Here is a 27,767-nt window from a genome sequence, read left to right as displayed (position 1 = left end):
CTGGAGGACGTTGCTGGCTCCCCCACAGCACACTCCTTTCCTCCCCTTTTTCCTTCACAAGGTGCTAGAGGTATTTTTGCTCCCTCTTCTTTTTCCTCCTGTTCCCCCCCTGCTTCTGCCCTCACCTCCTGCTAAGCTTTGGCTCCCCGGGATCTCTGTCTGGCAGGTGGGAGGGAGCCATGCCCTACCTGTACCGGGACTCAAAGCCGAGGCCGCCTGCGCTGCCCGGGGCTGCGCGTGCCACCCACAGCTCGGGGAAGGCCTACGAGGAGCTGAGGCAGGAGTGTCTGCGCAGGGGGGTCCTCTTTGAGGACCCCGACTTCCCTGCCTGCAACTCCTCTCTCTTCTTCAGTGAAAAGCCACCTATTCCCTTCATCTGGAAGAGGCCCGGGGTGAGTGTGCTGTTGTGTTCTCCCCTTTCATCCTGCCATAAGACAGACACCGCTGCGCTTTGGGATCACACCAAACGCATGGTGTATTCAGGGAGATGTGGAGATGATGTGCAAGGTGGAAACGCTTCCCACCTCAGGGGCAGTGGCGTGGGGTCAGGATGTCACCCACAAAGAGCTCAATCTGTGGGATGAGAGGGCTGGAAGGCTTCACCCAATTTTTTAGATGTAGCTCGTTGTATAGCCTCACTTTATGCATGTATATTTATGTACATGCATAAACGACTCGTAATCAGCCTTCTCTCTTACATTATTACCAAACAAAATCAATGTTAAGATGAAAATAAGAGGACATGCAAGGAATTAAGGGTAAAATATGTTATGATGATGTTCTAACTATGTAAAAATCAAGTGTTGTTATTGTAGGAAATTCATAATTAAGGTTAAACTTAAAATATTTAAACCTTTTAACTTTTAGAGTATGAGACTCTTATACTTACTTGCTCACTTCCATCATGAAACACTGAGAGATATACGAATACATGCCATGATTACTGAGCCATTCAGCAGTAGCCAAGGGCTTGATGAGTATCTCTTAATGCATCTTGCATAACAATCATTAATAACACAAAGAGAGCCTGAAGCTTCACTAGTGACATGCTTTCAGATCACAAACCCAGCATCACTCCAGGTTCCTTCTCCCCATTTAACTCTGTAACTAATAGCCACAGAAAATTTGTGGCTACATTTAATTTCTTTGCTAATGACTGGCATTTATTCTCTTTTTCTTCATAGTCTGAAAGCTTCTCCCTTAGAAAACTTTCATTTGGTGACAAAATAAGCTTAAAGAAGGGTTTAAATTTTGTCTTAATCCACAACGATACGCATTCAAATGCCTCAGTATCTGAGAGGTAACAGTGCCACTACAGAGCAGAATTAAAGCTATTACTCCTTGACAAGTTTCAGCCATGAAAAAATAGGAGATCGCTACGTATCGTAAGCACAGCCCCCCCAGGCACTGCTCTTTGCCTTGCCTACCTGTGCCCCAAAAGCCAAGCGGGCTGTGGGGCTGCCCCCCAGCACAGGGTGGGGCTGTGAGGCTGAGATGCTTTTGGTGTGGTGACTATGGAGTACTGTGGGGCATCAAAAATGCAAGTGCCTGCAACACTGAATCAGAAAGAACAGTTTTCCTTTAGCCAGCCTTTAGGCGCTAGTTTGTCTTTTTTTTCCATTTGGGGCTTCACAATAGTTAAACTTTGCTGTAAAATGTGACCAGGAGCAGCTTAGAGCTTTTGTGTCCTTGTGCGTGGTACCCATGGACAGCAGAGAGTGGTCGGTCTGTTGTAGTTGTCACAGTCTTCTTCAGGATCTTTGTATGCTGAACTAGAAACATTTCCAGGATGAGTAAATTACCTGAAAGAGGATCCGCTTTTACACTCCAATTCCCACCATGCAAAAAGGTGAACTTTTGTGAGCTGCACAGCAAGAAATAAAGCTCAGGGGAAGTTGAGAGGTTGCGTAAGTACAGGGATTTAGTTATGCTCTTCTCTGGCTCCTCAGCATTTAAGCTAAATCAGTTTCATCTCTATTATCCATCAGGAACAGCAGCAAAATAGAGGCACTGTAACATCATTTCAAGTTAACACTTTTTACTTTGCAAGTGGGATATAGGCCTGGAGCATGTGCCCGATAAGTTGCCACAGTCTAGCTGGCAAAGCTGTGGTGCTGGAGAGGGTGAGCACAGGAGCACGGCCTCTGTGTACAGTATCTGTGTTCAAACTGCTTTTCACAGTGACTGGTTTTTAATGCCTCTCCTACCAGTATTTTACAGTAGCTTGGATGAAGTGTAGCACAATACATGCAGGTAATTGCAGGGCCAAATAATGTTAGTCATCAGATCTACACTCTGTTACAATTTAACATTTAGTAATGAGAGTGGAGAAGACTTTATTATTCTGACATGCATATACCTGCATGTATACACGTTTGTGTGCAGCGTGAACAAGACCCTCAGCTAGCCCTAATCTCCCACTGCAAGCAGTGAGCTACATGGATCTGCATGAGTTGAATATGTTGCTTTCTACATAAATCTGAAGTGCTCTAAGATTCAGAAAAATATTTAACAATTTTGTTTAGCAATCCCTTTTCATTACAAATTAAACCTTTGAAACTGTACCTCATCAAAATTTTAGAATAATCTGAAGAACTGAAGACCCTTTTCTCATTGTATCTCCCCTTTTCCCTTCCCTTCCCTTCCCTTCCCTTCCCTTCCCTTCCCTTCCCTTCCCTTCCCTTCCCTTCCCTGTTTATAGCTAAATTTAAGTGCTAGGATATATTTAACAGCTCAGGGTCTGGGAAAGTTCGACATACAAGTTGAGGGATGAAAAAAAAAAAAAAAAAAGGAAAGACAAAATGTGTTTTACTAATGCTAAATGAGTCTATGGTTTACAAGAGGAAGTAAGAAGGAAATCCTCCTAATGTGAACAGCCACTGGCAACTGGCATGCCAGGTGCTGTATGCTGAAACCAGGCAGAGAAATGTAATCACAGAAATAAGGCCACTTAAACAGCCTCACCCTCAGCCTTTCTTAGGTCTCTGTATCCCTTCTACCAATGTGAGATAGAGGTGCAGGGGATGCAATTTGTTTTCCTTTGACTCTAAATAAACACAGGTTTGATGTAGCATCAGGAGAGTCACGGGTTACTTTGTTTCATCTCTCTGAAGGGCACATGTCCCTACTTCTAGGCAATATCCTTGTGCAGGTGAATCCTTGAATTACTGTGTGCTCTGTGCAAAAGCAAGATCCACCTCTGGGTTTTGTCCTTTAACATGCTGAAAGGCCTGACATACTTTATTATACCATCCAGTCTGAAAATCCCTTTAAACTTAATATTATTTTTGCAACATCCACTCAAAAACTGTAGAGTGTGGTTTTCTTTTGTGTAGCAGAGAATGTGGCACAGGCCCAGTCAAAATCCTTTCAATTCCTTTTTATTCATTTTTATTATTATTATTTTTGATTGCTTTAGGAGATTGAAAATATTTTTCCATATGACAGTTGTAGAGCTGTGCAATAAGCAATAAGCCATGAATCTAATGTTCAGACCCATGTCAGTGGAAAGGTTTTTTTATCTTATCCCTTGCTAACACATGGAGTTTCTTGGTAGCAGCTAAATACAGTTCTTGCCATGAGAATTACGTTCCCCAAGAGCAATGATGCTAAAATGAGGCATGTTATTAAAGATCAGCTACTTTATCAGCCGTTGTTATATTTATGTCCAAAGGCAACGAGCTGTGTTGTTTATTGTTCACATCCAGGCCCAACAAGACTGAGTGTATTTAACAAGCAGGCGGGCCAGCTAAGGAGAAGCTGCTGTTTGATTTCCTTTTGCTTTGTGCACTGGGGACACGAGGTTCTGCGGTGCCTTCTCCCCGGGGCACCTGCGGCTGAGGCACAACCTGGCCACCACCTTCTCCCCAGCACAGGCAAACAAAAAATATGCAAACCGGTTTCCTCCTGAATATTGCCTCTGCAGGGAAAGCTTCACAGGGGAGCTGCTGGTTCACTAGGGAGAGCGTCCTGGCTTCAGCAGTGGCCAGCAGCAGATGCTTCAGCAATAAGTGCAGGAAACTGAACAAAACTATCAATATCCCACCCTGACAGCCTCACAAAGTGCAGTGATATGAACCAAAAGCAGTTCAGTTTCCTTCTAGGCAAATGCAGGGGTTAAATGACTGAATATATTCTTCTATTTCCTCCCCTCTTTAATTTTATTTTTTTATTTTTGCAAGCTTCTGCCGCTCAGGCAGAAGGGCCTGCTTCATGCCATAGGGTCTGCAATAACGTATCAAGGCAGACTGATTAATCACAGGCATGTTCCTCTAGTAATGTATTAGATACCGATCTCCTCTCTTTTCTATTCAGTTCAATCAATTCAATTTACAGTTCATGGGAAAGGGGAGAAGAGCAGGGAATTCCTGCCATATTTATTGATTTACCACTGTATTTTTCTATCCAGCTGTGGGGCTAGTAATTGAACTAAAACAGTCAAATGAATGCCTGAGAATTGCTTTAATGCCACCATGAGCACCAGTCTCTCTGACCTCTGAGCACACAAGGGTGGGTAGTGTTAGCTCCTCCTAAAAATTAACTCTGTAAAACAAACAAGGCTGGAACCTACCTTTGTTGTTTGCTTATCTGAGGTGGAAACAGTCTCATGGTTGTCAGATCCTGTATGTTCCAGGTACCGTGAAGGTAGATAAAAAGCTTAATAGTGCATTTAAAGGTAAATTGCCAATTTTAGTTTTTCCAGCCTTTGAGGGAAAACAAACAAACAAACCAACACCATTAACCAGGGTTGTAGCTTAATGCTGAGATTCTGGACCAGATTGTGCTATGATATCTTAACAATTGCCTGCAGATGAATAAAGAATGCCAGCCTTTCATTAGCAGCCAACTAATTAGAAAAAAATGAGGATAGTTGATTCTTTAATTGCTCTACACTGTAATTAATTAGCAAGGATTCCCCACCTAGTTTTTTGAGGTGGCTACTCTGATGCAGGATAATATAGCTCATGTGGCACACACTGTGCTGCACATCTGGGCTCAGAGTGATCGTCATATTTTCCTGGCACGTTCTAAGTAATTTCTGTGTCTTTCTCACAGGACATTGTCAAAGATCCCAAGTTTATCCTTGGAGGAGCCACGAGAACTGACATTTGCCAAGGGGATCTTGGTGAGTGAATTCCCCCTGGGTGGATGTGTTCGTGCCTACACCCCATAAGGAGCAGCAGGAATATCCTTGCACATGAAGGGAGTTTGTCCTTCCCGAACTGGTGCGATCAGTGAAGCTGGTGGTACCGCCCATGTTCAGCTTGCCTGCAGCCATCTCTTTGGTAGTACCCTCCTATCCATGCCAGGGACCATCCTGGTGCAGTGGGAGTCAAGATCAGGGAAGGATTTCCACATGAGGGTACTGTGAGCCCAAGGGAGCCTTTTGTTTACCAGCACCTCCAAACTGCAGCACAGTCTGCCCTAGCCAGGCAGGGATATGCTTCCTGGGGACACAGAGGCTGCCTTTTGGACTTCAAGAGGGGTGGCAGCTAACTGCCATTAACATCTCCTCTGGCCTCTATACCACCTTCTTCTCCTCTTGAAGGAAAGAAAATGAGGGTTTTTCTCCCTTCTCAATTTACAGGTGACTGCTGGCTGTTAGCAGCCATAGCTTCTCTCACACTGAATGAAAAAACACTAGCAAGAGTGGTGCCATTGGATCAAAATTTTGGGCCAGATTATGCTGGAATATTTCACTTCCAGGTAAGATGAACATCTGGCACAGCATAGGTACATTTCTGTCATTACAGAAGTCATGGTCTATTCTGCAGTGGGGTTGCTGGTTATTGCAGAGGAGACATCGAAAGTCAGGGATTGCTGAGCTTACACTGTTCATGTTTTGAGAAACAACCTAGAGGACTACATCAGCCTCCTACTGGCACATGCATAACCATTTCTGCTCTGTGAAGACATATGGCTCTAGAAATCATTTTATATTTACATATACATTTACAAACTCCACTACAAGGCCTTAAAGGAGTTGGACTGGGGACTGTAATATGTGTGTGTCTTAAATGTGTCTTGAATCGTGTGGTGACCACTTGTGTATCTACATGAGTGACTTTATCCAGACAAAGAGCTACAATACAGCTCTACACTTCTAGTCTTAGTCTTTTCTTAAGATAGAGTACCCTTCCTTCAGAGCAGCCTACATGGTATAGTGGGAACGGATTATTTATATATGACTTCTAATCAAGCCTATGATTGTCACTAACTTACAATTAAAAGTACTGGGACACCAGAGTCCTACGCTCAGGAAATTATATGCTGTCAGCAAATTCATGCCCCACGCTTTCTAAATAGTTTTGGCAGCACAACGAGTGGCTGGATGTTGTGATTGATGACCAGTTACCCACCTTCAAAGGCCGGTTGGTTTTCCTGCACTCAGCTGAACACAACGAATTTTGGAGTGCCTTACTAGAGAAAGCCTATGCCAAGTAAGTCACACTGCAAAAACATAATTTGCTATCTGTACATACATTATTCACAATTTGTACGTGCATTATTCATAACTCAGATGAACAGCTTCTATCCAGTTCTTTTTGGTGGGGGGGTTTGCATTTGCTGCTGCCCTGATCTAAAGACGTTATGTCTATCTCTTGTGAGCTGGTCCACCTTCCAACATATCATTAGATACAGCACTAGCTGATAGCAATAGAGTTGGATCAAAGCCTGAATCCTGCCATTTGTGTCTCTGCTGAGACCTCAATTGATGGTTCTGGCTAACTCTGTATTTTTAAATTATTTGGCAGGTAGCAACCACTGACATGCAGTGATATTCAGTCCTTGACAACCTAACAACTGGCACTAAAGAAAGAAAAGCCCCAGGCTTTAAGGATATGGAGAAATGAATGAATTAAAAATGCAATTAACAAGGAAAGCAGAATGATCCCAGTACTCCTCCCATATATCCTGTGTACATTCTTGGGTACTTCTTCTGACTTCAGTGCCGTTGCTGCAGTTTTACACCCATGTGAGAAAGCTCTCAAACACAAGTGTCTTCAAAGCTCTGAAAGTGTGTCTCACAGTCAGCATGTGTTTTTCCAGGCTGAACGGCAGCTACGAGGCTCTGAAAGGAGGGAGTACAATAGAAGCTATGGAGGACTTCACTGGGGGCGTAGGAGAAATGTATGAGGTTAAAAAGGCTCCTGACAATTTCTATGAAATCCTGGAGAAAGCTCTAAAAAGATGCTCATTGGTGTGCTGCTCTATCAATGTAAGTAAGAAATGGGGTCTGAATTTGTTTAGTTTTGTGGTTTCTGCATTTAAAATCCATACTTTTTAAAGACTGGTTAAATTCATGACAAGTAGATGGATATGCACTTAACTCTGCAAATAATAGCTTTGAACTGATAGATATGTAATATTAATGTAGTCCTTAGTACAGCTGTTTAAAAGAAAAGAAAACAATTAATCACTTTTCAGCAGGTGATGGCCACTGTGTTTAAAGCAATAATGACATGAGTATGAGCACTCACTGAGTTGAACTTCACTTCCTGACTTATTTGGTTACTTAACATTAAAAGTGGCCATAGCTTTTTGAGGACTTACTGGTTCCAGAGACTATAAAATCAGGTTTTGTCAGCCCTGAATTCCGTAACAACACCTGTGGGGTCTTAGGACAATTTTCAGGATCATTGTGTTTGTTTGTAAACAGGGGCTGGGGCTTAGGGTATGTCAGGTTTATCCCTCCAGATACTAAAACCTCCAGCTTTCCTAGAGAAAAGGTTGCTGGCGGGTAGCACCTGCATAGGTTACTTACACTGCTCTGCCAGTGTGTCTGACCCAGGATAAAAAGAACCATCCACGTGTCCTTGGCTTTCTGGTGAAAAATGTCTGAGCTGCTCAACAGCAAGAGTGAAAGCACCGTTGCTGTTCCTTGCTGACTGTACTCAGTGGAAAGGCAGTTTAGGAACAAAAGTGTGCCAGGTTTCTCTACCAGAATGAGCGGCTGGAGAAAAAGGTTTCAGAGCAAATGAAAAATCCCACCAAGCACAAAATGTTTCATTTAGGGCACTTGTAGCAAAAGCAAATGAAGTGCACATGCTGGGGGAGAAGGAGAGAGGCTTCTGCTCAAAAGCCTCATCATTGAACATTTGGTGGGACTGAGGGAGACTTGTTGTCTCAAACCCGTTGCCTGCCTGCCTGAAAGCAGCGCTCTTTCACAACCTCTCTCTTTCCATCAAGACTGTGCCCTCAACTTTGGGGTTCAGAGTTTTCTGATTTGGGTTTCACTTTCCTTATGAAGCTTTGCTGTTTGCAAAGGCTGATTAAATATTCATCGACCTATAGAGAGTGTGATACTCAAGTTGGTTGATGCGACCCTCCACCACCATCACTGCTCTGTCAATGTCTTTTCACAAGAAATGAGACCATATCAACACCTGATCTCAGTCTGAGAACACCTTTTCCCATCCCTCATCTGACACAAACTACATGTGAATGGGAGTTAATATTGAGATCCTGGAAATGTAGATGATGTTGATACAAAATCATAGGGACAGAGAGAAAGTATTTTAGAAGTATTTCAGCCTGGAACCACTTTATTTTCCCTCTGAGTGAACAATACTAAAAAAACCAAACCCCTTTCCTTTCCTCAAAGGGCACTGTTGTACCATGACTGTCTGCATCGTGCAGACAGACAAGTTCCCTGTTCCTAGTACTGATTAGCCACTGACCTCCCATCTGATGCTTGGAGGGGACCAGGTGGCACCACTTGTGATCTCACTCTGAAGAGAGAGTCTCACATTTTTTTCCATATTTCAGATCAGCAGTGCTGCCGAGTCAGAAGCCAAAACCCCCTTTGGCCTTATAAAGGGCCATGCTTACTCTGTGACTGGCATTGATGAGGTATGTTCAGCAACGCGGGGCAAGGAGAGACCTGGGGAAAAGATAAGGGAGTGTCCCCCAACCTCAGGTGACAGAGGGAGTGATGCTGGGAGATTTATCCAAATTCCCATCCATCTTTCCCTCCCACATCTCCTGTAGCAGTCTTCACGTTTTACGCAGCTGTTACACCAGCTTGCTCAGCCTCTGCACGCTAGAGAAGTCCTACTCCCTAGCTACTGACACTTGGTATTTTCTCTGTTTCTTTCTTCCTCAGGTGAGCTATCGGGGCCGGCAAGTGCAGCTCATAAGGATAAGGAACCCCTGGGGACAGGTCGAGTGGAATGGCCCTTGGAGTGACAAGTATGTGCGCTGTCCCATACACACTGGCCTTGTAAAGGCCACATTCCAGGAGCTGCTCCACAGCTATTCCACAGAAAATTAAATCAAGAGTTGGCACATGCATAACGGTATTACTGCCATACTAATATGTCACCCTCACTATTTTCAAAGCTACTCAATTATGGGGACACTGTCAAGGTTTTTTAGCCCCCAAAATCTAGCATTAGCAAAAATCATGCATTAATATAAATGGGATAAGTTAATTTTAAGACACTCCCAATTGGAAAAATTAGAGATTTGGAGTGATTTTTTTGTGTATTTTTTTGCAAGCCTGTTGCTGTAGTACTTGTAACACAACATCCATACTTTGTCATACTGCAGATAAACTGGAAACTGATACTGTATTACCCCTTCTAAGTAGCTTATGAGTCTTTAGTTGCATTTACTGTTCTGGGTTTCTAAACACATCAGGAATAGGCAAGAACCTTACAGGTTATATATGACCATTAAACGAAACCCTCACCATGTGGTACCCACTAAAGTTGTAGAAGGACCCAAAGCCACAAGAAGATTGGTCTGAAAACCGATCTGTTTTTACTATCAAAGGTAAACAAAGTGCAAATAATACAAAAGAAAAAAAATTGTAAGAAGCAACACTACATTCCCCCCCAACATATGCTTTTCAATATATTTTTGCACATATGCATAGCTTCATTTTTGTTTCACTTTCTTCTACTAAGTTTTTTTTATTCACACAGATGTAGAGGAGAGGAGCCATAATGTGCTGGGCCCTTTAAAATTGCTGAGACATATAGTCATCTGTAGGACTACTTTGAATGTTCCTGTCCTTAGCATGACTCAGAAATAAATGGTATATTTTCACAACAGCTCTGGTCCTTTGTTATGTTGAAAAAGAAGAATGTGGATAATTGGCATGAGTGATTAAGTCTCAAAAAAAATGGAGAGGTTAAGATCAGGACAGGCATCTGGCAATTTGTGCTGTTTATTGAAAAGGCTGTCTCTGCAAAGCAGAGCTCTGATTCTGCACTTGGAATGTTTTCTGGAACTCAAGATGCAGAGGGGCTTGCAGGTCAATACAGGAATCTGTATTAACATTTTGCAGTGGTTGCTGGAATTAAAAACCTCAACACAAGGTGCCTTCTACTCCCTGTTTATTATGTCAGATTGGAAATGTACTAGGGCATTTCCAGTTTTTCCAAAAAGCTTTAGCAGGTGTTTGTTTGGTTTTGATCTGCTACAGCTGGAGTTTTAGGGGTGAATGAAGAGGCAAAGACTTTACCTGGAACCCCAGTTACTCCAGCAAAACTCTCTGTACAGGGGAAGGAGCTATTCAGTTCCCATTGACTCAATTTTGAAGAAATGTCTGGCCCTAAATTACTGACAAACATAAAAGAGGAGATGGTGCTACAGATGGAAAACAGATTTAAGGAGGACTTACCAAAATCTTGAAGTTTACCAATAGAGAGCTATTATACCCAACTTCAACACCTGACAGCAGTCCCAACTCTGAGTGCAGGCGATAACTCACGCAGGACCATCCTGGAGCAGTTTTGGGATCTTTGGCCTGGTCCTGCGTCCAGCTACACTAGTTGGGTCTCTGTGACCATGAGTGACAGCAGGATACAGGAAGCCTTGTAAATGCATCTGTGTTTGTGTGAGCCACTCAAATAAAACACATTTGGAAGAAGAATAGCCTGCTGCTGTGTCCAGCCAGAATTCTGAGCCAGGGAAAATTAATTGCCACATACCCATAGTAAAGCTTGGTTTTGTTTTCTTGCAGCTCTCTGGAGTGGCGTTCAGTCAGCCCATCAGAGCAGAGACGCCTATCTCAGGCAGCACTGGATGATGGAGAGTTCTGGTAAGCCACAGGTTTTTAAAGTGTGCAGCTCTAGTCAGAAATGAAGGCACAAGCGACTAAAATGAGCAATAAGGAAGAAGTCTCTGTGTGAGGAAATGCTCAATTTCTATCTAGGAGAGGGCAGGTAGAATGGTCACTTGGTTTTCTTGTGTGTTTCATGTGTGCCCCTGTCCATTTTAATAACAAAAAGTATTTTAAAGTCATCTTAGTTAATGGCATTAGCATATTTCAAATACTGTGCATCTCCCATGAATGTAACACTCTTTAAATTCTTGCCATGAACAAAGGCAGGCTCTACAGAAGGGAGCATTGTATTGCACTGTATCACCTATGAAATGTCTTCAGGGTTGATGCTAGGCATACACTGGAAGGGGAGGGAGTCCTGAGAAGCAATACTACTTGTTACAGAACGTAAAAGAACATCAAGATATGTGTGAAATGATGGAAAATTTTAAGAAAAGTTGAAATGAAATGGAAAAAATACATGGTGGAAATTGCTTTAGGAGTGTGAAGTGTTCTTCATGCCAAATTCACGATCTCAGACAGAGCAGATGGCTGACTTACACATGATCCCCCCTTATATCAACCATGCTGTGCACTACTGACAGTGTGTCTGGTCACATTTTATAGGGCCAGATGCTCATCTTTTTTACACAGAGGTAAATCTAGAGACGTATGCAATGGGGCAATTCCAGATTTTTCCTGCAAGTTAAACAAAGTTCAACTTTAGGCCTGAAAAGTGATTTGAGATGATCAATGCAACACGTTAAGTCACATTAAATGATTTATCCCTAATTTAGATAGCTCTGGAGGGAAGTAGGTCCAGTGGCTTATCCATTACTTAAGTATTTTTACATAGGATATTTTGAGTTATTTTGCTATTGACATTCCAAATGCTGTAGGGCATTTCCATTTTTTCCAAAAGCTTTTGTGGTTTGGTTTTTTTTTTTTTGGTCTGCTTTTGACGTGGCTACAGCTGGAGCTTATAGGGTAAATGAAAAGGAGGCAAAGACTTTACCTGGAACCCAAGTAACTCCAGGAAGTCTCTCAATACAGGGCACGACTTAAAGCCTGACTGTGTAATGGAGGTACAAATGTGCAAGTAGGAATCAAATGAGCAATGAAGTTCATGAAAAGTCATCTGTCCAACAGAGCTAAGCTGATAGTTAAGTAAGTCCTCCGAAGGCCAATAAAAATTAATGAGGTTGAGCATACCCAGACAAATGTTAGCCTTCCTCCTCCAGCATCTCAGCCATTCAGAGTAGAAACAAAAGCCATTGGGACTGAAATTTATGCTGAAGGGTTTAAGTGGACAAAAATCATATGTAGAAGGTAAGAAATACTTCCAAAACCAGTCAGGCAAGTTTGATACAAGCTAAACCCTCCACCCAGTCTATCAGACTTATTTTTCTTAATGTCTTTTGACTTCTGTGTATTCCTCTAAGGAGTGTTTGCTGCTGCTAAGCCACACCTGGATAGTTTCCCCATCAAGCTTCACATACCGACTTTGCATAAGCAATAACATGATGTACCCCTAAAGACATTAAAATGATCAGATGAGGAAAGAGATGAACACAGTTGCTTCTCTCCAGCTTTCAGTTTTCTCCTACTGTGGTTCTTGATGATGCAGTTTAGTTGAATAAATGGCAAATGAGCTATACTCCTGCTTCTGTAGCTGAGGACCTTCAGCTGGTCTGTTCATCTCTCCTGGTGGTGATTTGGCTTGCCTCCCTGGAAAGCTGGGGTAGGTAATCTTTATGAGTTGCTTTGAAACCTACTGCTAAAAATAGTGAGTAGCAAAATAATTAGGTTCTCAAAAGTTCAAAACATCTTCTCAAAGACATGTGTTACCCTTGGGCTTAGCAAATAACATAAGGTGCAATGGGGCTCTTCTCCTCGTTGACCACAACTGGTTTCTACTGAAGTAGACTTAATAATAAGTTTTACAGTCAACAAGCTTTTTGTACATCATTTCTTAATGTGTCTGGAAGCTGAAAGGGAGCCCAGGAAACCTACTATGTACTCATGAACAACTTCTGTAACTGCGCAGCAGGTTTTAAACCCAGCTTATTCCATGTGCTGACTGCACACAAAGCAAAGGTCATTTCTCCTACACAGGCTCATTTCTATTAAATGAAAGAGAAGAGGAAGAAGAAATATACCTTTTTATTCTTATGTATTGTGTTAGATTTCATCCTAGGTGGAACAGGAAGGCTAGGAGGGAGAGTAGTGCAGTGAGGGAAATTAAATCAGAAACTATGGAACATGTAAAGCAAGATAAGTGTCATATCATCAGAGTGTCTTCAGTCAATGCAAAAAGGCAGCACAGCTGTAGAGGACAAAGTGGAATAAGGCAGCCAAGGTGGGAAATGTGATCTGATAAGACCTTTTGTCCGTTTTGTTCTTTGGCTTTGTGAGGACTGAAGAAAATCTTCATGGTAACATGCTGAGGGTCTGCCGACCTCATTAACTACCCCAGAGATATTTCGGGTACATATTAGTAATTCAGATTGGTCTTGTCCAGATGCTTTTACTAGACATGAAGAAGGCATCCCGCTGTTGGCTAAAAAATCAGCTTCTCACTCACCATAGATCCTTCCCTCCTAAAATCAGAGGGTCAGAGTCTCCCTTCCCCTTCCCCTTCCCCTTCCCCTTCCCCTTCCCCGGAAACCAAGCCACTTAGTGACAGATTTTGCTATGCTGCCCCTGCTCTAGTGTACTGAGCATCAAAGTGAGAATTAGCAGGGCCTAGGGATAGCAATACATGGGAATAGTTGACAAGAAAGGGGACAGAGCTCAGGGAAGCAAACCCTGCTGTTTCTTCCCATGTTAAAAAGAAGTTGTAAAATGGCCCATGGCAAGTGTAAATTAATACCGCCACAGACATCTATTTCTTGTGCAGCAGAAAAATGGAGCTAGCTGTGTTTGGTGAGCTACACTGAGGGCCAGCTGGGTCCTATCTGCCACTACCACAGATAAACATGCAGTCTTGGAGAGCTTTTGCTCTTCTGCTACTTCATTTTGTTGTTAGGCATCAGCCACTGGAGGAAAAGGATAGTTATAGAAGTTTGTGTTAGGGATGAGATCAACTTCTGTACATTATTTCTCTAAGTCATGGAGAGAGAAGGGATCTTACAGATAGTGATTCAGAGCGGAGGACACATCTGGACACTAAGTTGTCCTCAGAAAGGCCTAATACCTCTCCCCTTTTACAGAGGGAAGTTCAGCCCACCAAGGCTGCTTTCAGTCATAGAGCATGTAGGCCTCCTGTCCTTGCAGTGCCCACCAAGCAAGCTGCTGTCTCTTAGACAGCTTCCCTGTGCTGTTCCTTTTTTACGCAGGGCTGCACACCATGCCCAGTGGTGCCTGGCTCTGGCTGTCCCTTCTCTTGTATGTTTGCTCAGTCCTGAACACCAGGCTCCTTGGCCAGCAAGACTGTTGGTATATTTTTGCCTTTTTACTTGCTAGATAAAATCACGTTGCTTATCTGCTTATCTGCATGCTAAGAAGGCTAGTTGCAACCAGCCCAGCCTAGCAGCTCAGAAACATCCATATTGTGGCGTTTGCTTCCTCCTTCCCATGGCCATATATATGTGCCCACCTTGGGTATAAAATATATGTAGTGCAATCTACATGACACAGTAGCAGGCAGCAGTGTCTACTACCTTCAAGGGCAGGGTGGAGCCACTACTCAAGTCCAAACACACTTGTCTCTCATGTTTGCTGTGTGTTTTTGCTAGGACAATGTCCCAGGCACCCATAAAGGAGGGGAGGGTGAGCAATTTGAGCCTAGGTACCTTAGCAGAGGCCCAAATATGACTTTAACTGCAGTGTGGACAGGCTAACAATATCATGGCTTGTTTAATCCATCACCACGTGTCCCTTGTAGTACCGGCATGCAGCTAGCATTGAACACAGGTGATTTGTAGGTAGACTTAACTCCTGCACAGATGCCTGCCATCCTTTAGTTGGCTCTTCAGCAATATAGATACAGCCATTAAGGCCAGGATGGTGTCGGTGAAATAACTCTTTCCACTGTAGGTTTTGTGTCAGTGTCACTTCTTTTTGTCTTGTACTCAACTGTAAATAAATAAAGTCAACAGAGTTATAGTATAAAATGAAAGTTGTAAGAGATGCAAGAATCAGACCCAGACAATAATGTTGCTTGTGTTTTGCACCACAGTGAGTGAGAGCTAGCTTCTCCCCTGGTGTACATCAGCATATCACCATGGTCACTGAAACTATTCAGATCCAGACGAGCTGGTGATCTGGCCCTGGGACTCTGGGGAGTAAGTACTTCTGCTGGGCATCCTTCACTGAAGTGAATGACTGCCTGTTCCTTCCCATGTCTTTCACTCAGGATGAAATTTGAAGACTTCAAAGTGCATTTTGATAAAGTTGAGATCTGCAACCTCACTCCAGATGCCCTGGAAGACAGCACTGCCCACAAGTGGGAGGTGACCATCCATCAGGGGAGCTGGGTCCGGGGATCCACTGCAGGAGGATGTAGAAATTTTCTAGGTAAATAGATACGGCGTTGAAAATGAGAAGCAGGCACTGAAGTCTTTACTCACCCTCAACCACCTCTCCTGTTACCCCATAGCCAGAATTGTGGGTTCAGGCCAGTCCAGCTGAGTCTCAGCTAGCAGGAACTAGCCAAAGGGACAAATGTTCATATGGTGCCACTTGAGACTTTGCAGTAAAAGAGCTGCTTTCTTTGCTCTCAAGTCCATTGGATCTGATTTGTCTCTCATTTACATCTGCATGAGCAGGACTAGCTCCAAATAAGTCACTTAAACTGCAGCAGTAAGTGTAAAATGAGACAAAAATCCAGCTCAGCCAGCATGTTTATGTGGCTCTGAAGTAGCATCATGGATCTGAACTATGTTACTCCAGACTGGCACCAGCACTATGGGATCATTGTAGCTATGTATTTTTAACAAAATCCCATCTGACAACTTTATTTAACCATAATAAAATATCAGGCCTAAAATCTTTTCTACACCTAGTTCCATGAAGGACTTTGGGATTTGGCTTATTTTCTGCAGAGCTTAGTGGAAATAAACGTGACAGCTAATGGAAAAACTAAATTTGAGCAAAACCTCAGCTTAATTGTCCTTTTTGTCTCCTTTTTTTTTTTAAGAAGTCGTAGTGGTAGTATTCTTATTTGAGGCAAGAAACTCTCTGGTGTTCTTTACATTGGCAGAGACTTTCTGGACAAATCCACAAATCAAGCTGCATTTGACAGAGAAAGACGATGGACAAGATGACTGCACATTCATAGCAGCACTGATGCAAAAGGATCGCCGTAAACTCAAGAAGCTTGGTGCTGAAATGCTAACCATCGGCTACGCTATTTATGAGGTACTCTACTGCTTTTACAGTTCAGTAGCCGCACTATCAATATCAGCATCTTTCTCTGGGTTTGTACCCCTGCCAGTCATCATGTATTTTTAACGCCCTTGCTCTTAAAATAATCTCAGTTACATCAAGCCCCACAGAGAATTTTGACATGGTTGGGATGGAGTCCTCTCAGAGGAGGTTTTAGGAGTCTCTATGGGGCGTAGGTTCCCAGGATAGCCTCCTTGGCCCCATGATTCTGTCATTTCCTGCCTGACTCCCAGAGAGGGGATGTTGCTTCTTATGAGTCTCTTGGGGCACATCACACACATGGGTGCCTGTCCCTGAGTGAGGCTGGGACTGGCAAATCTGTTGTCACTGCTCTGTGACACCCCGCCTGGGATAGTGATATTTTATGGCAGGGAATGGTCAAGCAGAAAGACAATGTCCTAGAGTCCTCTTAGACTGCCTTCTGAGTGGGAAAGGACCACCGGTAATGGGTCCTTGACATAAGGTGGGAGTTAGGTTCCTGTGAGCACATGGGTGAAGGGATGAGAGTCGGGATCACAGCCAGGGGAGAGGCTTGTGCCAGGCAGAATTCAGCTCTATGATTGGGAAAGGGGCAAGGATGGCCCCCCAGCACACCCCAGCCAGTGCAGCGCTGCCTTTGTTTCACCTCTAGAGCCCTGCCAGAGATGGACACTTGGGCAAAGACTTCTTCAGGTACCACCCCTCCAAGGCCAGGAGCAAAACCTACATTAATTTAAGGGAAGTATCTAACAGATTCAAGCTGCCGCCGGGTGACTACATTCTTGTTCCAACCACGTTTGAGCCGCACCAGGAGGCAGATTTCTGCCTGAGGATTTTCTCTGAGAAGAAGGCCATCACTGAGTAAGTCAGCAGTGAGCCCCAGGCCCTCCGGTGCTTGCCTGTGTGGGGGCTGGTGGCTGCTGGGGAGAGTCTGGCTGCCAGGCACCCAGGCCTACAGCAGAGCCCTGGCATGGAAAGCTCCTGATGTTTTTTTTTTCACATTTGCCCATCTTTGCTATTTTTTTGGAGAGGAGTTTAGGAGATGGGGAAATAGGGCTTGCCATGGTGAATCTGTTGGAGTCCTGACAAGGAAGAGTTGCTAGCTGCCTGATACTGTTCAGGAATCTGTGCATGCAGCAGTGTTTGTTTCCTGTTTCCTCCCAGAGTTTGTCCAAATGACAATTTTATATTAAAAAAGGGTATTGAGAAAAAAGTGTGTGCACAATGAATAAAGAATGAGATGAATGTTTTAGCAGACAGCATGCACAGCTGTGCCCTCCCTGAGTCCTGCTTAAAGTCTCTTTCAAGGGCTTATACCAAAATTTAAACAGTGCAAAAATCTGATTGTCTGATTAATTTTATCTAAACTTAATCTGTTCAGTAAAAAATGCAGTTTTATCATTCACCTCTGGAAAATGTAATAAGCGAGCTTCCACCCCAAAGCAGCTGTTGAATATCTTCAGATACCAAATAAGGTTTTGTTTCCTCCAGGGATCTAGATGAAAACGTTGCCATTGATCTCCCTGAGGTAAGTCTACAGAATTCAAATAGCAAGAGAATAGCTTAGCAGAAGCCGGCACACACTGCTTTTACTGTCTTTGGCTAAAACACGTTCATTTCACAGGAATGTTACACAATTGCCAGCTTTGTGTATGTGACTGAAACAGTCAGTTCTGCTGAATATGGTAAAAGAGTGTAACAATCAAAATCATAATCATTATGCTTCTACATTCGCTTCGAGGCAGTTGGCCTCAGTCAGCACCAAAGGCAGGTATCAGCCATACCTGTTAGCACTGGGGAGGCACATGGCCATTCACATCTTTAAAAATTTTATTTATTATGAAAAAATAAGAGGCAAGAGAATGTCCAGAGACCTATGTTCATTTTTGCATACAAATATATTTTACTTATCAGTATCTGCAGGGCTTGGGAGGGAATGCTTGATGCATGCATGTGCCTACTGAAATGATTCAATCCTTTTTGTTTCTGAATGGCCTGGTCTGCCTGCTGAGCACTAATTGCAGCTGAGTCTGAGTCAGCTCCTGTTTAAGTGTATCCGTGCAAATAAACTGTTAATTGTGGTGTGCCTTTCCATGGAAACAAGCTAAGCCAAGATCTCATGTGTCCCTCTTCAGTAAAACTCTCTTGCAGGGAGCAGCTAACACGTGCGTCTCCATTTCTGGGATCTCAAAGCCATGTTCAGTAGTAAAGTAAATCTGTTCACCTGTCCCAGTATCATTAAGGGACTGCATCCAAACTTGAACAGAAGGAAGTGAGGAACATACATATGGTCAAAAAAAGTGTAAGTGGCCAAACAGTGTCACCAGGGCCACTCTGATGACAGTATTAAATAGCACCCATGTTGTATCTTATGTGGGTAGAGAAAAAGTCTGATTCTTTGCCTCCTGTGCTGTTGCCGTCTTTTTCCCTGTTTTTTTGGCCCAAGAACTCTTCTCTCTTCACATGATCACCCCAACTATAGCAGTGGCTCTACACTATTATATCTCTCTGCTCATCAGTGTAGACTGAAACCTGGATTCTACACCCCTGCGACTGCACTGAGGCACTCAGCTGACAGCCAGCTGAAAGTGTTTCCAGGCTCAGGAAGGCGCTGGGTAATGTGCCGAAGTGCAGCCTACATCTGTCTGGTGCTCTCAAGAAGGGCAACAGGTCCCTGGGTGATGCCGCTGGAAAGAGCTCAATAGAGCTGTGGTTGTTCAAGGACTGGGGAAGCCGGGTGGTGCAGGGGTGGGATGAGAGGAAAGGTGTTTTCCAGGATGAGTGCTCTTAGTTTTGACACAGCCAAGGCAATGGCACACTATGCAATCACCCAGGTAAAGGAAATGAGGGGGTGAGACTCCCCTCAGCTGGATGGTTGGGAGGCCTCAGGTCTAGCAACGTTCAGGAGCATGTGTACCCTTATTTTCAGATGTACTATGGTCCCCCAATGCACAAAGGGACTATGTGCAGGAGAAATGTCGTGTTTTACAGTTCTTATAATGACTTGAGTGGTTGATGTTGCAGCCTCTAAACCCAACCCCAAGCTCACAAGAAACTGAAGAAGAAAAGCAGTTCCGGGCACTGTTTGAGCAGATTGCAGGAAAGGTGAGTGCAAAACCCTTGTGGGTCATAGCAAGATGTAGAAAGAGGGGAGACACTTCTGCTCCCACCCAGGGCCAGGTGAAACGAAAATGACGTATTTTGGGAGGAGAATGCTTAGTTGTAGTGTGTTGTTTGGGCACCAGATGTCACCATGCCTTATGTCTAGATGAAGAAGGGTGCAGTCCCTGGAGAGCAAGCAGGAAGACCAAAGCTAGAACTCAAGCTCTGAGGGAGCCTACCTGGTTCAGTGTCCAGCTGCACTTGATTTTTCTTTTAAACAACCGTTCACACTTGAGATCTCCTTCAGACAGCCTTATGCACAGCAGCACTCCTGCATTTTGCCAGCCCTTTACTTTTTAGCCTTTTCTGGGGTTTGTATGGTTCTCTTTTCCTGAGTTCAATAAAGTACAGATGGGTGATGTTTGTGTTTTCTGAGGTTTTTGATATGTCTGATTACAGAAACATTCAAGTAACAAATGCTGCACTTTTTTTTTTTTTTTTTTTTTACTTTAGGACATGGAGATAGCTGCAGAAGAACTTCAATATGTTCTGAATGATGTATTAAAAAAAAGTAAGTGCTGATAACCTCTAGGGGCTGTGAAGAACTTTACAGAAGCTCTTAAATTAACTTACACATAGAAAAATAAAGGCTGTGTTACGAATCCAGCCAGCCACAGCAGAGCCAGGAAAACATCTGGTCCATGATCTAACCACAAGCTTGCCCTGTCTTCAGCATGATCCATGTCAGCTCAGTGAAGCCAGCTCTCCACTGCACTACTGCTCTGCTGTGGAGAGACAGGCATTGGCCTGGGACTTGTAAGACCTGGATGTAGTTCAGCACCCTGCTACAGGCCCTTTGTACAATGGGAAATCTGTCACTCTCTGAACCTCATCTCCTGATTTATGAAACAAGGACCATATTTCCTGTCATCTCTTCAGAAAATACCTCTTCTGTCTGGACTGTGACTTCTCTGTAGTGAGGTTTGTCTTCATCTTCCAGTGCACAGGTCCTCCCACAATGAGGACTAAGAGCCAGCTATCTCTGCTTATGAAATCCTATTTTCTACTTTCAGTTTATAAAAGGCAGATTTGCCCAATGACTTCTTTCTTATTGTTGTCTTTTTTCAGCAAAGAACATCAAATTCAAGAACTTAAGTCTCATTTCATGCCGAAATATCATTTCTCTTATGGATGTATCCTTTTGAATAAATGCTTGTGAGGCTAAATGAAAACTGAATGTAACTGTCCATAGCATTACCTGTCATGGATATCAGAGATGGATGTGGTAATGTCATGGCAGAACACTACCCAAAGAAAAAATTTGTGAAAGTTGTATCCTGATTTTTATTTCAGAAATTTAGGGTTAGAAGCTTCAAGACAGACCATTTTCTACTGCAGACTTAGAGGCAGATGCTTTAATGCTGAGCACTTTTAAAAGTAAATCTCAAATTTCTTCTGTATAGAACAGTGCATTTTTCAAGCTGTGGTTTATTTGAAAAAAGCCTAGAAGAGATAACTCAAGAAGAGTCTGTTGTCTGTTGTCTGGAGGGTTAAAATCACTGGACAGAGTTGTGCATGCAAGTTATGGGTCAGAAATTAAGGATCAGCAGAGTTGAAAATTACTGATATCAAAGCCATGGTTTTTTTGACAACCAGACTAAAACCTGGAAAAGCTGGTTTTTCAGCCAGATCCTGGGACTCCAGGAAGCAGACATGTGGGCGAGAGTTGTCTGTCCAAATTTAGGCATTTGTGGTGTAGGTGTCTACATCTAAGCTAGCTTTCTAGACTTCCTTTGTAGATAGTGAAAAGGATGGTGTAATTATGCTTGTTCTGGATTTGCCTAACCACGCGGGATGCTAAATGACTGCTCAGACATTAGGTGAGATGAATCACAGCCCTGGTACTCCCCCACCAGATTCGTCCTTTGCAATGTTCTGGTGCCTGTTGAGTTTGCTTAGCCAGGCTTCTCCTCAGGTAGAGATGATTTTTGCAGTATGAGTTCCCAATAGGCAATTTTGCTACACGTGAGACAAAACAGTGCTAACAAGGCAAGTATCTAACATTTCATTTATGTCTTGCTTGTTCAGCTGAGAAGTTCTTATCTTTTGCTCAGTCTATGACAGAGGTAACATCCTCTCACATATTTCTAACAAATCTAAAACTGACAAAAATTTATCCTGTTAAGCTATGTCCATAATGTTAAAATTCAGTGCACATCAGTTACCATGCATATGCGATGAAAAACGGGACCAGTCCTAAATTTCCTCCCTCAGAAACCAAGCTTCAGGAGGGAGCCAGTCCATGTTCACATCTCATCCTTACATGGTATTGGGACAGAGCCAGGATCTGCACTTGACCCAGGAGCATGGCAGCAGTCCTAGGTTTACTATTTAGGATATAACTAAATAGTTTCCATGATTTGCAATGCTTCCAAGCAAATCTCTGCATAGTTTTGAATAAATGAGGAGACATCTCTTCCTCTGCTTTGGAAGCACAAGGAACACAGATACAACCATCCACTCTGGACATGGTATTTGGAGCACAATGGAGGAGCAAAATGACACAAATGCAAACCCAAGTCAATGCTGGTAGAGTCCCCTCTGTGTCATATGCCACCAAATTCCCTGGCTACAGTCACCATGTGGTGCATGGAGTGGGGGCAAAGTTCTACATGACCCCCAGAAGAACAACCTGACTGAGTAAAAAGACAGACTCTTTGCAGGAGTGATAACGTCCTTGGGATCTGTGGGTGCCCTCAGTAATGTCACCAGTGTAGGTGCTTAAATAACAGCAGGCATTGTGTAGATCCCATTTGACATGTTTTGACCTTTGTGAATGCTCGCTAAGCTAATGTCCATCTGAGCAAGGGCTTTGTCCTGTCAAGTAAGATGGACAGGGGAAGGGGAATAGGCCCATTCCTTATTTAGCATTTCAGAGCAAGTGCCCCATCCTTCAAGTGATCTCTGCTTAGCTGACATCAGTAACTCAGTAAAATAAGTATTAAGACCCTCGCACTTCAGGCAGAGGAAAGGCCAGGCAGATCTAATCACTGCCTCTCAGAACTGCTATACAGACATTTTTTTCAAACCATAAGGACTGGATTTTGCCAGCCTCACCCCACAAATGCCATTAATTTTTGGTTGAGGCATTGGAATAGAGCATGTTTTTTAGATAAAAATACTGAATAGCACATTGGTTGACTAACTCCTTCGAGTACAGTAGCAATTTGTTTTAATCAGTTAATTTAATTCTCTGAATTATTTATATCCCATTTACATCCAAAGCTGTTCTTGACTTAGAACAATCTGTCTTTCTTTCTCCTGTGAAGCCCGCATTGCTCAGCTGTGTTTTTATATCACATAATGTTCCCCAAGTATCACAGCCACAGCCATGACTGTGACTGCTCAAGCTGCACCTCATGAGAAATCCCAATATTGGTTTCAGCGGCACCACAGGCTTTCCAGGCAACTTAATATTTTCTGCTTAAAGGAACAGTGCTGATAAATTGAGAAAGAATTTGGACTTTTGTATAACAAAACCTTTCCTTAATTCAGATTACCAGACCAGTGGCAATGGGAAACTGGAATTTAGTGAGTTCAAAGTGTTCTGGGAGAAAATGAAGAAATGGATAGTAGGTGATATTATTCACTGTATTTGTTTCTTCATTTCATTAGCTATTTCCTGCATAGTTTATTATGTATGCACAGACAAAAATGGAGACAGGAGTGTTTACAAGCCACAAATTTTAACTCAAAACAAATGTTTTAAAAGCATGGGGGCTTGTTTTGGATAGTCAAAGACATTCTTAGCTTTCCATGATGCTAAACCATAATGGTTTTCTGGAAATAACAGAGATTTTTGTAAGCAAATCAACTGTGCAATGGGCACTCATAAGCAAGCCAATCAAAATGAAACTTAAGGAGTTTCCATTACTGCTGTTGTACAGAAGAAGAAAGTGATGATTCATGACTAGTAGGAAACAATCATTTCCTAAGTCACTGCATTTCCATTATTGATCTCTCAGGAGTCAACTGTACTGAAGTCTGGGAAAATGTTGATTCTAATTTTAAACACATTTCCCCACCGCTGTATATGGCAGTAAGAATAAGAAGGCTTGCAGACTCAGGCCACAGACTGAATATTCAAATAAAGACATCATAACTGTTTCCTCATGGTCATTATTAGTTTCTTCTGAATTCATCCTTCACCCAAGCATTCAAAATATGCAGTTCTCTGCTCTTGTCTAGCCCATCACAAATGGCAAACACTTTTTCTGGGTACTAATGCCACATCTCCTTTAACAAAGGACACATTGTTTTTTAACAAGGGGACTTGAGAAATCCCTGTATCCTGTAGGAAGATTTGCACGTATATTTGCTGGAAAATTTTAAGCTGAATCTGATGACAGCTTTAAATAACTCATATTCCAAGGGAGAGTCGTCTCATTAAAAGGATGGAATTTAACTCCAGCTTAATAATTATTTAATATTTAGGTCAAAATTCAAACTGTTTGTACCAGTTCTCTTGGTTGTGCCATGAATGTGGCTGTTTAGATCTCTTCTACCTAGAAGCAAATGAGTAATCTTAACTGCATGTTAAACAATTTGTCTCTAGCCTTCAGAATTATAAAGAAAAACATACATAAAAAGAGATTAAAAGAATGCACCAGTTAAGAGTTAAAAGACAAAGAACAATATGTCCTTCACAGGTAGAATAAGTTTTTAAAAAATCATGGATTTTTTTTATGACGAGAAACTCGTTATATTTGAATGCTTGGGTTTAGCACTACTTGTTTAAGTTTCACAGCAACCTATTCATACGACAAAGAGAACTGGAACCTAGATTTGCTCCTCAGTTACAAAATAAGACTGGATCTAGACCAAAGTCTTGTCAGCTTTCTTAAATGCTTATGCTACACAGTTAGAGATAAACACTTTGCCTTTCTGTGCCATATCTGTGCTTCCTTTCATAGATAAATACTGAATTTTCCATGTGCTTCTTTCACAACAGAATATCTTTCTTCAATTTGACTTTGATAAATCAGGCTCCATGTCCTCCTATGAGCTTCGCAGTGCTCTTAAAGCTGCAGGTAAGACAAGCACTGCATTTTATCTGGGAAACCTGTAAGGCAGATTGGCTGTGGGTGAAGAGGTCTTCAACCAATTATACAGACTGGGTGCCCCTGAACAGAGAGGAGTTCTAAACCCCAGAGGGACCTGGGCACCTAGAGAGGACATTGAGCGGGCTGATTTTGCCACAGGTATCCCCAACCCTGCAGGGCAATCAGTCAGAGCAGTCTTTAAATTTTTATTGAGCTCTGTTAAACTCAACAAGGCTGCACATGTGCCGGGTTAGACCCTGAAACAAACCACTTCAGAGTCCATCTCCACTCAAGGGTTGGAGGAACAGTGAGTAAGCTGTTTGTTACGAAGGGCAGTCAGTGCATTTGTATTTCATCACAAATTATTTTTATTAAAGAACCTAGTTTTGCAGAAATCCCTCCAAATTTCAAGGAGACAGAATGGTCTCTCATACCTCAAAAAGTGCATGGATAAGAAACTGCCATGACTGCAAAATTTCTTTTTCAAAGTTTGTTATTCATTGCAAGCTTAAAGACCTTTGTGCTCAGATCACTTTCTGGATGGATGTGTGCCACAGAGTATCCTCCCATTAACCAGTTTTCAAGATGAGTTAGTAGAGATCTGTAGATTCCTGCCTAGCCTACATGGTTGCTCACTTTTCCTTTGTGTGTTTGTCTTTGGGAAGGATACCAACTCAACAACTACCTGCTGCAACTGATTGTCCTCCGATACTCTGACGAACAGTTCCAGATTGAATTTGATGATTTTCTGAACTGCTTAATTCGCTTAGAGAACGCCAGTCGTGAGTATCTTCTTCCTCTGGAATTTCTTCCCCTTTGGAAAAAAAAAGTTCCACTTTTGGCTGTCGTTGAGCATATTGCACAATATCTGAGATCAAGTGTGTACATGGCTAACAGAAAGGAGCTGTGTTTAGCATTTGCTTTTAGGATGGCTTTTCTCCTGCAAAGTGAAAAATGTTCTGCTGCTAATGGAAAAATCTCCCCATGTGAATAGAGCCTGCTTCATAAACTCTGCAGCAACGTAGAAGGCATGTGAAGAATGCTGGCAAAGTCCACATTATAGCCTTTCTTGTGGCTCACCCATGAGCTTAATTTGGGATCACAGAAGTTCAAGGTTCAAATATTGCTTGTGCCTCATGCAAAGGGATAATTGGCATGTGCTCGGTCAGGTATCTCCTGTACCTTTTACATAACTTGTCCACTTTCGGCTGAAGGTATAGTTTCCCATACATCAAGGCACTCTAGTTCTCAGTTTATTTGTGTACAGGGTCACTCTCATTCCAGAGTAGCAGCAATAGAGATAAGTAAAATGGTGGATAAATGATGAAGTGCATTAGTGTGACTCCAAATTCAAATCAAATGCAACTCATTCCATGAGAAGCAAAATCAACTTTCTTGAAATTTGTTTTGTTTTGTTCTTCTCTTTACTTTCTGGTTCGATCTGACACAATAGAAGTATTAAATTATTGAGAGAGAAAAGTTAAATAAGATATATAAAGAAATGCAAATTTCTTGGCTTCATTTTGGGGTATCATCCAAATCTGACTCTTCAGTACATCCAGGACACTCTCTTCCAGTCCTGTCCTGAAATGAGACTTGCAGAAAGGCCTTAAGTCAACAAGACATTTCCTCTTGCAAGGACTTCATTTTGTCAGAGCAGCTACCACCACCAAGCATTCCTAAGCGAACTGCCTTTGCGCCAGACCCTCCCTTTCCTTGGCACGGCCACCCGTCGTTGTGGGATGGGGAACTCATGTATGAATATGAATGAGGTGTATTTATAGCACTGGTGTCCTGTTTTTCATTTCAGGAGTATTCCAAGCACTGAGTGTGAAAAACAAGGAGTTCATTAACCTGAATATAGGCGAGGTATGAGCACAGCTTTATAAACACTGACAAAATGATGGGGCTTCTCTAGAGCCTTGACTTCCTGTAAGAACTGTAGTATTTCTGCATGACACTTCAGGTGACATCTATGTCCGTGAGCGTGCAGGGGGTATCTGCCATAGGTTTCAGCAGGGCTAGGATTTTACAGCACATGCACTGATTATATCTCCTCCATGCTACTTCCTTCTTTCCTTGCCCTGTGGCATATTGACAGCTTCCCATCCCCCTTTCTAGATTCTCTGCTTTTTCCTTCCTCGGGTGCCAGCTCTCGATGGGGGAAAGGGGAAGCAGCAGATGGGGACGGGGAGGGGGGGGTGTCTATAGCTCTCCCTGAATCCACCAGGAATTCAGATCAGCCTCTCCTGTGCATGTCCATCACCCCCTTCTCACACTGCTCAGCACAGGCTTCTTATTTCCTTGTGTTCTCTTTGTGCCCCTGTTGCATATGTGGGTTGTCTCTCATTTTACACTAACCCAAAGCTTCCTGGGAAAAGGCACAATGAATTGCCTGGAACAACAAATGTGGGAGCCCATGTGGACTGCTAGGATGGAAATAAAATCACTGCTGTTATTGGCATCTAGTGCTTGGAGAGCTCTGCCTCCTTCCCTTCAAACACAGAAGTAAATGCTGGCTGAGATCTCTCCTTAGTGACAGGACATTAAAGCCTAGTAAGCAAAGGTCCTCTTCCTTGTGTGGGGTCAATTCAGAGAAAGGCACTGCTTTTGAACACCTCTCTTTCATTTGGGGAAAGGGAGGGGGAGGGAGAAGTGCCTGAAATAATTTACTGTAAAGTTGATCTTTCTTCCAATATTAGTTTATCAACCTGGCAATGAACATCTGAAGAAATCTGACTTGGATGCCGGGAGTTTCTTGCAACATTGCTGCCAAGACTTCTGCCTCAATAGCTGAGGTCGCCTTCGCATGCAAACTTTACCAGGAGATTCCCTGCAGAGGAACATGCATGCTGCCCACCCTTTCTGGTCTCCAGCCCTGTTGATGAGTTCAACAGTCACATCACATTTTGGTTTTATTTTTGGTAAAGCCCAATACTAGATTTGTTACTGAGAGGCATTTGGGTGGGACACACATGCCTCTCAAGCAGACTGAAACTGATGTTCCTGAGTGACCACAGGTGTTTATGAAATAGGATTGTATTTAGTTTCAGCACAGCACAGACTAGTTATTAAAAGTCTTTATTGATGCTTGGCTACAGATTACTGTAAGGTGCTTTTGAAAATATAAGGTTGCATAAAAC

General features: G+C 42.8%; 1 protein-coding gene across 2 annotated transcripts; it reads left to right on the top strand.

The window, feature by feature from the left end:
* Positions 1 to 27,767, top strand: CAPN9 (calpain 9). Of its 2 annotated transcripts, XM_074864814.1 has the most exons (21): positions 1 to 70; positions 167 to 392; positions 5,056 to 5,125; positions 5,588 to 5,706; positions 6,307 to 6,440; positions 7,051 to 7,219; positions 8,770 to 8,853; positions 9,107 to 9,192; positions 10,973 to 11,050; positions 15,411 to 15,571; positions 16,257 to 16,414; positions 17,073 to 17,281; positions 17,912 to 17,948; positions 19,445 to 19,525; positions 20,036 to 20,093; positions 20,651 to 20,715; positions 23,086 to 23,154; positions 24,534 to 24,612; positions 25,290 to 25,406; positions 26,435 to 26,493; positions 27,327 to 27,767. In XM_074864814.1, the coding sequence occupies exons 2-21, from the start codon at positions 180 to 182 to the stop codon at positions 27,351 to 27,353; spliced, it is 2,073 nt and encodes a 690-aa protein (XP_074720915.1). In that variant the 5' UTR covers positions 1 to 70; positions 167 to 179; the 3' UTR covers positions 27,354 to 27,767. The 2 variants fall into 2 exon arrangements, 1 of the variants encoding a protein (XP_074720915.1); XR_012628437.1 differs by lacking the exons at positions 26,435 to 26,493; positions 27,327 to 27,767 and having other exon boundaries at positions 23,086 to 23,158.

This window comes from Strix uralensis, chromosome 3 (assembly GCF_047716275.1).
Source record: "Strix uralensis isolate ZFMK-TIS-50842 chromosome 3, bStrUra1, whole genome shotgun sequence".
NCBI classification, from domain to species: domain Eukaryota; kingdom Metazoa; phylum Chordata; class Aves; order Strigiformes; family Strigidae; genus Strix; species Strix uralensis.
This window is presented reverse-complemented; position numbering and strand designations above follow the sequence as displayed.